This window comes from Panthera tigris, chromosome D4 (genome assembly GCF_018350195.1).
Source record: "Panthera tigris isolate Pti1 chromosome D4, P.tigris_Pti1_mat1.1, whole genome shotgun sequence".
NCBI classification, from domain to species: Eukaryota; Metazoa; Chordata; class Mammalia; order Carnivora; family Felidae; genus Panthera; species Panthera tigris.
Window position 1 is genome coordinate 71,930,759 of NC_056672.1, and position 15,784 is coordinate 71,946,542.

Below are 15,784 nucleotides of genomic sequence, written 5' to 3' on the forward strand. Positions count from 1 at the left end.
AAATAATGAAACATATTAAATAATATTTCTCACTAAATGTTAGTAAGTTTTTTATGAAGTTTCACTGTTAATAAAAATCTGTAAAATACTGATTACTTATTTCGTTGTTCTTATATTTCTATTTGTGCATATTATACTATACATAATGAGTACAGTACAAGGTGGATAAAGTTTATAAATAATCATATATAAATTAGGAGTACCTGCTAACATTTTTTTTTTTTTGGACTAAGAGAGGAACACTATTAGAAAGTCTGGAGACTATCTTCATTTTATTTTTTAATGTTTATTTATTTTTGAGAGAGACAGAGACAGAATGTGAGGGGGTTAGGGGCAGAGAAAGAGAGGGAGACACAGAATCCGAAGCAGGCTCCAGGCTCCGAGCTGTCAGCACAGAGCCCTATGTGGGGCTCGAACTCACAAGCTGTGAGACCATGACCTGAGCTAAAGTTGGACGCTCAGCTGACTGAGTCACCCAGGCGCCCCTGGAGACTATTTTTAAAACCTGAATCTCATTATGCCTCTTCTCTGCTTAAAACTATTCAACGGTTTCCCACTGCTCTTAGGTTAAAAATCCAGCTCCTTAATTTAGTTACAAAGCTCTTCCTGACCATGTCCGTATTCATCTGTTCAGCTTCCACACTTTCCAGTGGGAAGTGGCTTCCTTCACTTCCATGTTCCAGGAGCTCTCTCACGCATTGCTAGCATCTGGGAAAACACATTTGCCCTTCCTTTCTGCCTGGCTCATGCTTACTCATTTTTCACAAGTCAGCTTAACTATCATTTCTATTGGTACACCACCTTTGATTCTCTCAGCTAGGTTAGGTCTCCTAAGTACACATTCCTATTACAATCTCTATTTCCCGTTTCATAAAACTTTATTGTAATTGTAATTACTTACTAAGTCTTACTTATTTCCTTCTCTATCTTCAGTGTCAAACACACTATTTATTAGCACATAGAGACAATCGATAAATATTACTGAATGACGAAACATGTTTAATCCACATTACAGACATTAAAACAGCAAAAAAGAACTTACCAAATAGGATAAAAAGCCCATGTGGTGTGATAAGCTGTTTGAAAAGGATAACACAAAATATAAGTGTCTAAGTAAAACAATTAAAGTAAGTTTACTTATTAAAAACAGCAGCTGACTTTGTTTAAAGCACTGATTTTATATGCTTCTTCTATATATACCAGTGATGAATTTTAATAAAAATCCTTGAAACAAACTTAAACATTTGAATATAACCCTAGACCAGAAGCTATGATACCTCCTCCTGAAAAGAGTAAAATTATAAAATAATTTTCAACTCACATCCGGATTGAGATTGGTGACAAGCAGAACAGAATTTCCTGGTACACCACTAGTCCCAGGAATGGCCATCCTTCCAGTGACAGCAGAAGAGGTGATTGTGAGAGGGCCCAGAGCTCCAGGAACAGCTGGGACTGATATACCTTTTTAAAACATCAAAAGCATTTCATATACTGGTTATCTGGGGAATTACAACACTGGATATAACTTAAGTAAATAAATGAAGATGAAAGCAAAAATATAGAAGAAAATAAGTCAAAGCTACCATAAAAATATCAAAGGCCAGTTAGCCTAGAAGTCAAGATCCTTATTCTTTGACATCATCACAGTCAGTACTCTGTTATTTATAATACAGAATTTTGCAGAGCAACTGAATTCACTGCTCTTAAAAGTCGTTAGAGGATCTATCAACTGTTAAGTGCTCCATTTCTTCAAAGATATTTTAGCACATCCCTATAAGGTAGATGTATTTTTTCATTTGGCTTTTACCACAAAATTATATTAAAAAAAAAAAGCCCTTCAGCAAAAGTCATATTTGTGACTAGGAAGTATTACATGTCCTAAAAGTGGACTGTGGTAATGGCTGTTCAACTCTGTAAATTCACTAAAAATCACTGGACTGTATACCAGGCATTCAGAATACATAACATTCTGTATAAGAGAAGTATTTTGTGGGAAAAATACCTGTAACCTTGTAAAGTGCTATATAAATATTATAACCATCAATAATTGATTTATAGAGTTCAGTATTCTTTTGTAGTGAGAATTTTCAGAGCTCTCTATTCCCCTAGATAGTCCAGAACTATTTCAAGTTTGGTAATACTGGAATATTAACACTATATACTATGCCTAAAATAGCACTTTACTTTTACAGAAGGTCCTACTATTTGTGTTCTCAGCTTAAAAATTATCTAAGGCAAAATCTCTAGTTTATGTAAAATAAACCAGTTCCTTAATGGTATTTCTTGATTCTTTAAGCTCAAAGTTTCTTATAATACGGTCTGGTCACTTTCCCACAAATCACATAATTAAACAATATAGTTTACATTCAGACTATTCTGCTTGACCATCCAATGAGGTCATTATGACCATCATCCTCCTGAGTTTTAAAACTCTGCAGACCACTTTCTCAGGCTGGATATTTTTCCCATGAAATCGATATTCAATGGGCCCTTACATGGCCTCTTCCCATGCCCCTCCAATCCAACACTGCAACTTCTGAATAACCTGTGTAGGTTTATTACATATCACCAGTAGTACAACGTAGCTATATGGTACGGTGTGTAGTATGTTATATACGTATGCGGTGTGTGTGTGTGTATGTGTATGTATCTACCCTCTACTGAAGCTTAAGTCTTATCAACTCAGGAGTCTCCTAAATGCATTTTTTTCCCTCTTCCTTAATATCTGTGGTGATTTACACACGGTGTGTGTCAAAAAGAAATATCAAGGGGCCCCTGGGTAGCTCAGTCGGTTAAGCATACTTCGGCTCAGGCCATGATACCACAATTCGTGTTTTGGAGCACCGTGTCAGGCTCTGTGCTGACAGCTCAGAGCCTGGAGCCTGCTTCAGATTCTGTGTTTCCCCCTCTTTCCTCCCAGTCCCATGCTCACGCTCTGTCTCTCAAAGTAATAAATAAACATTAAAAAATTTTAAAAATATATCTAAGATGAAGGAAACCATATATCACTACTCCCAAATGTTTATCAATTAAACTTTGGGGAGCTTCAAATAAATAAAAATAATGTATAATGCCTTCATTTTAATGGAATAGGTAGAATATTCATTTAATTAAACATGTATTAAGATTTCTTAAAACCACCAAAAACAGAAAACTTAAATGTCAACCTTATCATATTTCCTCTTTTAGTCAACTTCATCCTCTCTATCAAAGATAGTAGTTAAAATTCCCAAGATTAGAGGGGCAGAATATGAAGATTACTGACAGAAAGGAGTTATGTTGCAATTTAAAATACAGTTATACTCATAAATCAGCTGGAAACTGGAAATGTCATATGTACACTAGGCTTAACATTATGCCACTCTTCTAATCACCAACCATAGTGTTTTCTTTAGGCATTAAAGAGAAAATCATAAAGTAAATTTTTTCTTTTCCTGAGCTTATGATCGAATTTATTTTGTTTACTATTTGGAAAAGAGTGAGAGAGTCATTATCAAAGTATTAACCAATTGCTATCTCTTAATTATCTCTATTAGCTAAGAAAATATATATATCTCCAAAAATAAACAGCATGCATACTCTCTATGGTAATCCTCTGAAACCATTAATGATATAAGAAAGGATTTAATATTTAATATTTATTAATTCAGGTATTTACTGACTCCATAGTATGTGTTGAAGGCCATCAAAGGCATTAAGAACCTAAATGTAAATAAGACACAGGTCCATTCAACATGTAATTTATAAGCTTATTAGCAAAGACAGAAGCAGTTCATACATTTCATAGAGTAATCTAAAAGGCAAATGTCAGGCTACTTAATATAGTCAACCTATAGTATATCTGTGTCAATAACAAGTATAAATGATGCAGGACATATAATGGAATTTGGGAACTGAGAATGGAACCACAGGGAATGAGCTGTAAAGACAAGGAAGCTGTGCATCATACAATGAGCCATTCCTATGGTTGATATACATAATGCTTGTATTGTAAATTCTTCAAATATAGTGATGTTTTTCATCTTGATAAGCTCTTAGAACATACAGATCACTAAAAAACTGTTTCAAATTCAACTTTAAAAAGTCACCTGTAGCTTGATGGAATCCAATGGCTGGGGCAAATCCAGCAGCCCCTGCATATGGTGAAGAAATTATACCTGGTGCACCTAATGGGGAAGAAAAGCTAAAGTAAATATTCTACCTTCTATAGATATGGTTATCAAAGCAATAAAAAAAATTTTATGATGGTATACTATTGATAAAGAGATACTGTTATGGAATAAAGATTTGTTCAAAAGGTGATACCTAATGTGTAAGTAAAGAGCCTCTGCCCCTTCCAGAGCCTAACCTCCTTCACCTGGGCTCAAGGTTCAAGAGTACAGCTTAGCTGTTATTTAGTTTTGAGTTACTAGTTACTTCATTTTCATTTATTTTGTTTTGTTACTTAGGCTGAGATTCATGCCCTTATTTAGAGAACTATTTCTATGTGAAAATTTCTATGTCAAATACTTACTAAAATGTACTATACCTAGACGGTTCCATGGTGATGAAAATATGAAATAAAAATCCTCACTTTTGAAAGGCTTACAAACTACAATTGTATGAATTATGTAATTCATACAATAATATTATTCATATTATTATATGAATTACAAGAGATTCATATACTGAAGATCTAATGGTTTAAACACAAATGTACTGCAAGTGGTCTAAGAAGGAAATGCAGAGGATTCACTGTGATTGTTTGGAGGTGTCTCAGGAAGTAAAACTTGAGCTAGACATTATGTAATTGAAAAGCACAGTGCCTACTGCATACCAGATGCTAAACAAATGCTGGTATTATTTCCTTTCTTTCCAGAAGCCTGGGGACTGTGACCATCAAGAAAAACAGGAGTTAGTTCCAATGGAGAAGTCAATACTAGTCGCAAGACAATGTGATTTCAGACATGTCAAGGTTGAGGTGATGGTAAGACACAAGTGGAAATGAGAAGGCATACTTAGAAAAAGTAAGACACAGATCTGTAAATCATCTATGTAGAAATAAACGTGAAAGCCGTATGAAAAAAAGTTACACTTTTTTAAAAAGACAGAAGACAAAAAATGGAAGAGAGTATTAATGGATACTTTAATGGATTCCAAAAATGGAATGGAGTATTAGTACATTTAAGTGATAGAGGAAGAAGACGAACATTCTAAGAGAACAGCCTTAGAAATAGAAAAAAAACAAAACAGAGAATTATAACCCCTCAGGATCTAGAGGAACAGTGTTTAAGTGGGTGGGGGCTCAGGAGAAGTCAAAGAGAATAAGAAATATAAAAAGTAAAGAAGTTTTAGAGCAATATCGAGAAGTTAGACTTTAAGAGTCAAAGGGAGAGGTTGTTTTCTTTTCAATGATAGGTTGATGAGCATATTTACGGGAAGAAATATGTAGGCTGTATTTTCCAGAGGAATTAAAAACTCAAAAAGTTTATTCTCTTCATTAAAAATAGTTAACAGAATCTGTTAAATATGTAGTTGTGATTTATTAAAATAACTCAAGAAAATATATAGTCATTAAGAGACTTCAGGGATAGAGCTGGCAGGGAGAACTGACAGTTAAGTGAAGATACAAAAAATGAGATAATTGACAGAATTAAGTGATGAAATAAGAGGAACGTAACATTTATTGAGAGCACACAGAGAGTCAAGCATTTTTCTAGTGCTAAGGAAGAACTGTCCTTGTTAAAGTTATATTCAAGTAGGTTCAAGACCATACAGAAAAATGATTTAAAAAATTTTTTTAAGTTTATTTATTTATTCTGAGGGAAAGGGAGGGACACAGAGAGAGGGAGAGAGAATCCCAAGGAGGCTCCACACTGCCAGAGCAAAGACTGATGTGGGGCTCAATCGAAGAACTGTGAGATCATGACCTGAGCCAAAATCAAGAGTCGGACACCAACTGAGCCACCCAGGCGCTCCTAAAATGATTCATTTTTACAACAGAAATAACTATATTTAAGGCATAAAGACTTAACAAAGAGGCTTCAATATGGATATGAGTAATTATGAAAATCTGTGCTAGAAAGTTAAACATATGAAGAGATATATATAGTAGATTGCATTATTGTTGCCAAGTATTTACCTGCCCCTTCCGCATAACTCTGGCTAGTACTGTGACTTGCACACATCTTTATGCAATTCCCACTGCACTTAATTATGAGTACACAGCGATATGACACACACCACCTCTCTATAAAGAACCTTCAAGAGGCATTACGGGTTTACATCAGCTCTCCTATTTTTTACTCTCTGGCACCAGAATGCCATGTCTCAAATGTAATGACACTTTTAAACTGGGCACTAGATCACAAATACATGTGAAGGAGTGCTGAAAGAATGGGTTCACAGCTGCATAAATGTCAGGGGTGTGAAAGAAATAAATGTTAATTGCTGTAAGCTACTGAAATTGGGGGGAGGGCAAATGAGGTATTTTTAAAACACAAGAAGACTGGAGCGCCTGGATGGCTCAGTGAGTTAAGTGTCCGACTTCAGCTCAGGTCATGATCTCGCAGTTCGTGGGTTCGAGCCCGGCATCAGGCTCTCTGCTGGCATTCAGAGCCTGCTTTGGATCCTCTGTCTCCTCTCTCTGCCCCACCCCTGTTTACACTCTCTCCCTCTCTCTCTCAAAAATAAACAAACATTTAAAAAAACACACAAAAAGACTAATACAGATGGCTATGGTAGGGGGCTATGAGGTTGCGAGACTAGTAGGTTTTAGAGAAATGAGGAAAAATTTTGAGGTAAGTATCCCAGAATGCTAAATAGTGATAAATAAAAGAATTGGCAAACAATTAACAGGGATAAATTTTAAGTAATTGCTCCCAAGTAAAATATGATTAATAAGAACATTTGTTAAAATTTGACAAAAGAATCATTGATAGTTTCTATAAATAAACATTCTCCCAAATAAGCAGAAACAGAAACATTTTAGCAAAGTAACCTTTAGACAATGGGTTAGTATCTTTATGAAAAGATTATACAAACTTTTATGAAAAAGGCTTAAGAGTTGAGTGACTAACAATTGTTTACAACTGGAAAATGTACCCCTACAACAGCAATTAAGGCAATAAAAATTGTTAACATTTTTACCTGTGAAATCAGTTTATCAATAATATTTATAACAATAAAACCCTAAAGAAACACACTTAATGTCCAAATTGGAGAATGTTTAAATTATGAGTTGCTAGACAAAACACAGAGCCATTTAAAATACTACAGAAGAGTGTGTACTACAAAAAAAATAATGCTCCGTAATTATTTTTTAAAAATGTGGACTCAGTAGCAGATTAAATAAACAGACCAACCTTCATGCAGAAAATGCCCGAAGAGTATAAAGATTTTTTTAAAAATCTAACAGCCAACAAGATGATAAAGAATAACGAGGTGAAAGGCCAAGCCCCAAGAAACTGAGCTTTGGTTTTGTCAGCCTCATGGGGTAGGAGACAAGATGAAAATTCCAGGATTGGCCCCAGGAAGGAAGTCAATAGATGACCTTTATGGCATTAATCTGGAAGTGTACACCTTAACAACCTACCCTTCTCACCCTCAGACAAGACTGCAAGAAAAAGTGCCTTCATGTCTAGTAGAAAAGGGAGAAAAAAGTTGCCGAAAAGGCCTAACCAAAAGCAAGCTCTGATAATTTGCAGCAGCTCAAATTCACATTTCTTAGGAGTCCAAAATAAAACTAATGAAGTTATGGATTTAGACTGAAATGGTCCTAAACACAGAGCCTTTAATTTTGCAGACAAACAAATTCTCTCTGGAGGAGTATACCACGATCCCAAATAACTCATACAATTAATTCTCTAAGTAAAATGAATAACTCATATAAAAGAAAGAAAGAAAAACCTAACAGAGACAGACACAGGAATTATCAGATCAAGATTTTAGATAGTACACTTGAAGAAATAAAAGATATGCCAAAAAATACTGTAGGTCAGAAGACACTTAAAAAGAGCAAAATAAAATTTCTAGAAATGAAAAACACAATTAATGAAATCTAAATTACTGGATGAGCTTAACAACACATTAGACAAAGTTTCAAAAACTTTGATTTGTGAAATCAAAGGTCCTAAGGAATTATTCAGAATGCATTTTAGAGAGATAAAATAGAAAATATGAAAATCTGAGACCCTCAGAATAGAGTAAGAAAAGAAATTGTGAGGAGGGAAAATATATGAAAAGATAATTTCTATAACCAATAAAAGGCAATGAACCATCAAATCAAGAAGCTCAAGGAAGCTCCAATTAGAATAAACACATCACAGACACATCACACTGAAACCACAGGGCATCAAAGATGAAGAAAACGTCTGAAGAATAGCCAGAGAGAAAAAAGCAGTAGTTAAATTGATGCAGCTGACTTTCTAAGAGCAACAATGAAAACCAGAACATCATCAAATGATTTAATATACTGAATGAAAAGAAAAAGAAATACATCTGTTGATCTAAAACTCCACAGTAAGCAAAAGGATCTTTTAAAACTGACAACAAAATAAAGACATTTTTGAACAAAAATTTGAAAACTTCAAATATGTTATCATGGACTTTCCTAAGTGAATACTGGAGGATACTGTTCAGGTAAGTGAATCCAGATGGCATATCTGAGTTGTAAGAAAGAATAAAAAGTTGGGGCGCCTGGGCAGCTAAGTCAGTTGAGTATCTGATTCTTGATTTCACCTCAGGTCATGATCTCATGGTTTGTGAGATCAAGTCCCACATTGGGTTCTACGCTGCCAGTGCAGAATTCTCTCTCCATCTCTGCCTTTCCTCCACTTGCGCTCCCTTTCTCTTTCTCTCTGAAACTAAATAAATGAACATTAAAAAAAATAAAGAAGGAATAAAAAGTCTACAGTTACATATGGTTTGATCTAAACGAGTATTTATTATATAAAACAATACTAACAAGTTGCCTGATTAAAAAAAATTTAAGGGGCACCTGGGTGGCTCAGTTGGTTAAATGTCCAACTTTGGCTCAGGTCATGATCTCACAGTTTGTGGGTTCAAACCCCACATCAGGCTCTGTGCTGACCATTCAGAGCCTGGAGCCTGCTTCAGATTCTGTGTTTCCCTCTCTCTGCCCCTCCCCTGCTCACACACTCTCTCTCTCAAAAATAAACATTAAAAAAAAAGTTTTAATTTTAAAATGTAACTATAATATCATGAGTTAGGAGAAGGTAAAAGAGGGTAAAAGCAGTTAAACTTCCCTAAAAGTTCTTAAGTTATGTAAGGAAAGGGTACACTATCAGTTAACTTTAGATTTTGGTAAAATAAGTATGAAAGTTAAAAATCATAGATGCAAACACGAAACAGTACTAGATTCCAAAAACAGCAAGAAAAACAGAATAATAAACAAAAAACATTACTTCAACAAGTATTTTTGAATGCCTATTTCATGTCAGGCATAAACATATATAAACTAAATAGAAGAAAAAATCTACCCCGGTGAAGCTTAATTCTAGTGATAAAAATAAAATAATAAATACAGTAAAAAACTACAAGTAAGAAAGTGATAAATACTATAGAAATCAGAATAGGGGTGCCTGGGTGGTTCAGTCGGTTATATGCCCGACTTCGGTTCAGGTTATGATCTCGGGTTTCTGAGTTCATGGCCTGTGTTGAGCTCTGTGCTGACAGCTCAGATCCTGGAGCCTGCTTCGGATTCTGTGTCTCCCTCTTCTCTGCCCTTCCCCATCTCACTCAAAAATAAACAAACATTAAAAAACCTTAAAAAAATAGAATAGGAAGAATCAGGAGCACTGAGGGCTAGTCAGGGTAGGTCAAAGGCAGCATGAAAAAAAATGAGGGTACCTGAGAGAAAAGTACTCCAGCTAGGGGGAATAACTGGAATAATCTAGAGGTGGGAACATACTTAAAATGTTCTATAAACTGGAGGGACTGTCAGTTTGGTGAGCAGAAAGAGTGGGGTGGAGGGGGGCGGGGAGGGTACTGACAAAGATATTTAAAAAGTAAAATTGGAGTGCATGGTATAGGGCCTTGTAATCCAACGTAAGGATGTGAGCATTTACTCTGAAAGAAAAAGGAAGTTTGGAGGGCTTTCAGTCAGCATTAGACTGAAACTGATAGGACTCACTTTTCTTTTTTAAAAGGGATTATGTAAAGTTTTGACATGTAGTTAAAACATGTGAAACTATCATCACAATCAAGATAACAAATCTTTCTTCATTTCAAAAATTTCCTTGTGCCCCTTTGTAATCCATCTCCCTCCAAACCCTGTCCCTAGGTAACCACTGATCTGCTTTCTGTCACTATAGACTAGTGTGCATTTTTCAGACTTACACATAAACAGAATCATACAATAGGTATTGTTTAAGAAATCTGGTTTCTTTAATTCAGAATAAAGTTTTGTCTGGCTTCTTTCAATCAAAATAATCTGGTTCTCCTTACTGATATATTCCTGTGTATTTAAATAGCATTTCATCATATGGACAAACTGTACTTTAAAATACTCACCTGTAATAAAATATTTCTAGATTTTGGTCATTACAAATAAATTGCTAAGGACATTTCTACACAGGTATCTGTGAAATTTAGCCATTCTAATGGGCATGTACCGCTATCTTACAGTGATTTTAATTTCCACTTCCCTGATGACTGGGGATAAGCATCATTTCAGGTGCTTGTCGACATTCATATGCCATTTTTTGTACCCTATCTTCATATCTTTTGCACATTTTTTCTTGGTTTGTTTTCTTCCTATTGAGTTATAAGAGGTCTTCACATAACTTGATATAACTACTATGTCTGATATGTGCTGCAAAGGTTTTCCTTCAAGTCTGTAGCCTGCCTTTGATTTCCTTTTTTTTTTAATTTACTTCTTTATTCTATTACTTTTTTTTAATATTTATTTTTGGAGAGCACAAGCAGGGGAGGGGCAGAGAAAGGGGGACAGAGGATCTGAAGCAGGGTCTGCACTGACAGGCTGACAGCAGTGAGCCTGATGTGGGGCTCAAACTCCCTAACTGCAAGATCATGACCTGAGCCAAAGTTGGACACTCAAATGACTGAGCCACCCTAAAGTTTATTTTTGAGAGAGAGAGAGAGAGAGAGAGAGAGAGAGAGAGAGAGAGAGAGAGAGAGAGAGAATAAGCATGGGAGGGGCAGAGAAGGGGGAGAGACAGAATCCCAAGCAGGCTCTGCACTGTCAGCACGGAATCCAATGCAAGGCTTGAACTCAAGAGTCGGACACTTAGCCAACTGAGCTACCCACGTGCCCCTGCCTTTGATTTTCTTGATGTTATCTTTGAAGCACTGTTAACATACAGTGTAATATTAGTTTCGTGTGTATATTACAGTGATTCAACATTTCTATATTCCCTACATCACCCAGTGCTCATGACTACAAGTGCTCTCCTTAATCTCCATAACCTATTTAAACCCCCTCCCCCGCTCTGGTAACCATTCGTTTGTTCTCTGTAAGTAAGAGTTGGGGGTGGGGTGCTTAGGTGGCTAAGTGACTGACTCTTGATTTTGGCTCAGGTCACAGTCTCACTGTTTGTGAATTCAAGCCCCGCATCAGGCTCTGTGCTGACAGTGCAGAGCCTGCTTGGGATTCTCTCTGCCCCTCCCATGTGCTCTCTCTAAATAAAGAAACTTAAAAAAAAAAAAAAAAAAAAAAAAAAAGAAAGAAAGAAAGAAAAAAGAGTTCAGGTGCCTGGCTGGCTCAGTCAGAAGTACATGCAACTATTGAGCTTGGGGTGATGAGTTCAAGTCTCATGTTGGGTAAACAGATTACCAAAAAAACAAAAACAAAAACACCAAAACCAAATAACCAAACCAAACAAACACAATTTAAAGTCTGTTTATTGATGTCTTTCTCTTATTTTTTCCTTTGTTTTATATATTAGAATCTACATAAGTGAAATCATGTGGTAGTTGTCTTTCTGACTTATTTCACTTAGAATTATACTCCCCACCTCCATCCATGTCATTGGAAATGGCAAAATTTCATTTTTTATGGCTGAATAATATTCCACGTGTACACACATTCTTTTGCATGTTGCTGTCCAGTTTTCCCAACACTGTATGTTGAAGAGACTCTTTTTCCCATTGGATATTTGTTTCTGCTTTGTTGAAAATTAATGGACCACACAATCGTGGGTTTATTTCTGGGTTTTCTCTTCTGGTCTATTGACCCATGGAGTCCAGAATTATGATGTCCCCTGCTTTGCTTTTCTTTTTCAAGACTGCTTTGGCTGTTTGGGGTCTTTTGTGGTTCCATACAAATTTTAGGGTTGTTTGTTCTAGTTCTGTGAAATCTGCTCTTGGTTTTTGATAGAGATTGCATTAAATGTATAGACTGCTTTGGGTACTACAATCGTTTAAAAATATTTGTTCTTTCAATACACGAACATGGAATGTCTTTCCATTTCTTTGTGTTGTCTTCCATTTCTTTCATCAGTGTTTTACAGTTTTCAGAGTACAGGTCTTTTACCTCTTCAGTTAAGTTTATCCCTAGGTATCCTACATAAGATATCTTAAATTATTTTTGGTACAATTGTAAATGGGATTGTTTTCTTAATTTCTCTATCTGCTGCTTCATTATTGGTGTACAGAAATACAACAGATTTCTGTTCTTTCATTTTATATCCTACAACTTTACTGAATTTATCAGTTCTAGCAGTTTGTTGGTTGAGTCTTAGGGTTTTCTATATATAGTATTATGCCATCTGCAAATATTAAAAGTTTTACTTCTTCTTTCCCAAACTGGATGCCTTTTCCTTCTTTTTGTTGTCTGATTTGTTGTGGGTAGGACGTCCAGTACTATGTTGAATAAAAGTGTTGACAGTAGACATCCTCGTCATGTTCCTGACCTTAGGGGAAAAGCTTTCAGTGTTTCCCCATTAAGGATGATGTTAGCTGTGGGTTTTTCACACATGGCCTTATTTACATTAGGCCCTCTAAACCTACTTTGTTGGGCACTTTCATCAAGAATGGATGTTGTGCTTTGTCAAATGATTTTTCTGTTATTTACTGAAATGATAATATGGTTATCCTTTCTCTTACTGATGTGATGTATGATGTTGATTGAAATATGATTATTGAACCACCTTTGCATCCCAGGAATATCCCACTTGATCGTGATTTAAAAAACAAAATGTATTGTTTAAAGCAGTTTGCTAGTATCTTATTGAGAATTTTTGCATCCATGTTCATCAGGGATATTGGCCTATAGTTCTCTTTAGTGGGTCTTTATCTGGTTTTGGTATCAGGATAATGTTGGCCTCAGGGAACGAATATGGAAGTTTTCCTTCCTCTTCTATTTTTTGCAATAGTTTGAGAACAAAAGGTATGAGTTTTTCTTTAAGTGTTTGGTAGAAACTGCCTGTGAAACCATCTGGTCCTGGGCTTTTGTTTGTTGGGAGTTTTTTGATTACTGATTCAATACCTTGACTGGTTACTGACTGTTCAAATTTCCTATTTCTTTCTGTCTCAGTTTTGATAGTTTATAGGTTTCTAGGAATTTAACCATATCTTCTAGGTTGCCCGGTTTATTGGCATATAGTTTTTCATAATATTCTCTTACAATTGTTTGTATTTCTGTGGTGTTAGTTTTTTCTCCTCTCATTTGTGATTTGGTGTCCTTTCTTTTTCTTGGCAAGTTTGACTAAAGGATAATCAATTTCACTGATTATTTTCCAAAGAACCAGCTCCTGGTTTCATTGATCTGTTCTATTGTTTTTTTTTGTTTTTAGTTTCTCTATCATTTATGTCTGCTCTAATCTTTATTATTTTCGTCCTTCTGCTGGTTTTAGGTTTTGTTTGTTGTTCTTTTTCTACCTCCTTTAGGTATAAGGTTAGGTTGTTTATGTGAGATTTTTCTTGCTTCCTGAGACAGGCCAGTATTACTATGAACTTCCCTCTTAGAACCACTTTTACTGCATCCCAGAGGTTTTGGACTGTTGTGCTTTCATTATCATTTGTTTCTATGTACTTTTTAATTTCTTCTTTTATTTCCTGGTTGACTCAGTCATGGTTTATTAGCATGTTATTTAGCTTCAATGTGTTTATGGTCTTTCCAGATTTTTTCTTGTGGTTGACTTCTAGTTTCATAGCATTATACTCAGAAAAGATGCATGGTATCATTTTGATCTTTTGAATTTGCTGGTTTGTTTTGTGGTCTAATATGTGGTCTATTCTGGAGAATGCTCCATGTGCACTTGCAAATAATATGTATTCTGCTGTTTCAGGATGAAATATTCTGAATGTATCTGTTAAATCCATCTGTTCTGGTATGTCCTTCAAAGCCACAGTTTCCTTGTTGATTTTCTGTTTACGTGAACTGTCTGCTGGGGTAAGTGGGGTGTTAAAGTCCCTTACTATTAGCATATTGCTATCAATTAGTTCCTTTATGTTTGTTAATAACTGTTTTATAGTGTATTTGGGTGCTCCTATGCTGGGTGCATAAATATTTATAACTTTTGTATCTTCTTGTTGGATTGTCCCCTTTTTAATTACATAACATCCTTATTTGTTCTTTACAGTCTTTGTTTTTAAGTCTGTTTTTGTCCAATGTAAGTACTGTTACTCTCTTTCTTTTGACATCTGTTTGTATGATAGATGTTTCTCCATCCCTTCACTTTCAAACTGAATGTGTCTTTAGGTCTAAAATGAGTCTCCTGTAGGCAGCATTTAGATGGGTCTTGTTTAAAAAAAATTTTTTTTAATGTTTATTTATTTTTGAGAGAGAGAGAGAGAGAGACAGAGTGTGAGTGGGGGAGGGGCAGAGAGAGAGGGAGACACAGAATCTGAAGCAGGCTCCAGGCTCTGAGCTGTCAGCACACAGCCCAACGCAGGGCTCAAACCCATGAACCACGAGATCATGACCTGAGCCGAAGTCGGACGCCCAACCAACTGAGCCACCCAGGCAACCCTACATGGGTCTTATTTTTTAATCAATTCTGTCAATCTCTGTTTTGATTGGAGCATTTAGTCCATTTACAAAGTAATTATTGATAGATACGTGTTTACTGCCATCTTATTACTTATTTTGTGGCTGTTTCTGATTTTCTCTGATCCTTTTTCTTTTCATGTTTTGCTGATTTTATTTAGTGATATACTTGGATTTCTTCCTCTTTATTCTTTGAATGTTTTATTAGTGGGTTTTGGTATATGGTTACCATTAGGTTTGTATATAACTTCTTCTGCATTGGTTTAAACCTTACAGTATAGGTCTAAAGATCTATTTCAAGAAAGTCAGTTTGTCAGTATGGTACTTTTTTTAAGTAAAAAATTTTTAATTTTTTCAGTATGAATACCTATGTGTCTAAAAACTTTTTGAAAAGATTTTCTTTCCCTCTGGAATTTTACACTGTTGAAAAATCAACAGATGTATTATATATAAATGAGACTATTTCTAGACTCTGTATTCTGCTCCATTAATGTAAATCTATATGTCTATCCTATATACACTATCAAACTGGCTTGATTTCTGCAGCTTTACATTAAGTCTTTCATTAAGAAATTATTGTAAATACTTTGACTATTTTAGATAGCTTTTTAAAAAAATGTTTATTTATTTTAGAGAGAGAGCACACGAGAGAGCGCACATGCAAGCAGGGAGGGAGCAGAAAGAGAGGGACAGAGAATCCCAAGCAGGTTCCATGCTATCGGCACAGAGCCTGACGTGGGGCCCAAACTCATGAACCAGGAGATCATGACCTTAAAGGAAATCAAGAGTTGGCCACTAAACCAACTTAGTCACCCAGGCGCCCCATGCTCATTT

The 15,784-nt window shown here is 35.6% G+C and overlaps 1 protein-coding gene across 7 annotated transcripts in view; it reads right to left on the reverse strand.

Annotated features, from left to right (window-relative positions):
• Positions 1-15,784, reverse strand: part of PTBP3 (polypyrimidine tract binding protein 3) — a 125,964-nt gene that overhangs the window by 19,483 nt on the left and 90,697 nt on the right. For all 7 annotated transcript variants that reach the window (XR_006210621.1, XM_042964616.1, XM_042964615.1 and 4 more), the window contains 3 exons: positions 4,089-4,166; positions 1,322-1,461; positions 1,043-1,076 (listed from right to left, as the gene is read on the reverse strand). Coding sequence is in view for 6 of the 7 variants with exons in the window: in XM_042964616.1 (XP_042820550.1) it covers positions 1,043-1,076; positions 1,322-1,461; positions 4,089-4,166 (252 nt within the window). In the remaining variant the exon portion in view is untranslated. The remainder of the gene's footprint in view (positions 1-1,042; positions 1,077-1,321; positions 1,462-4,088; positions 4,167-15,784) is intronic.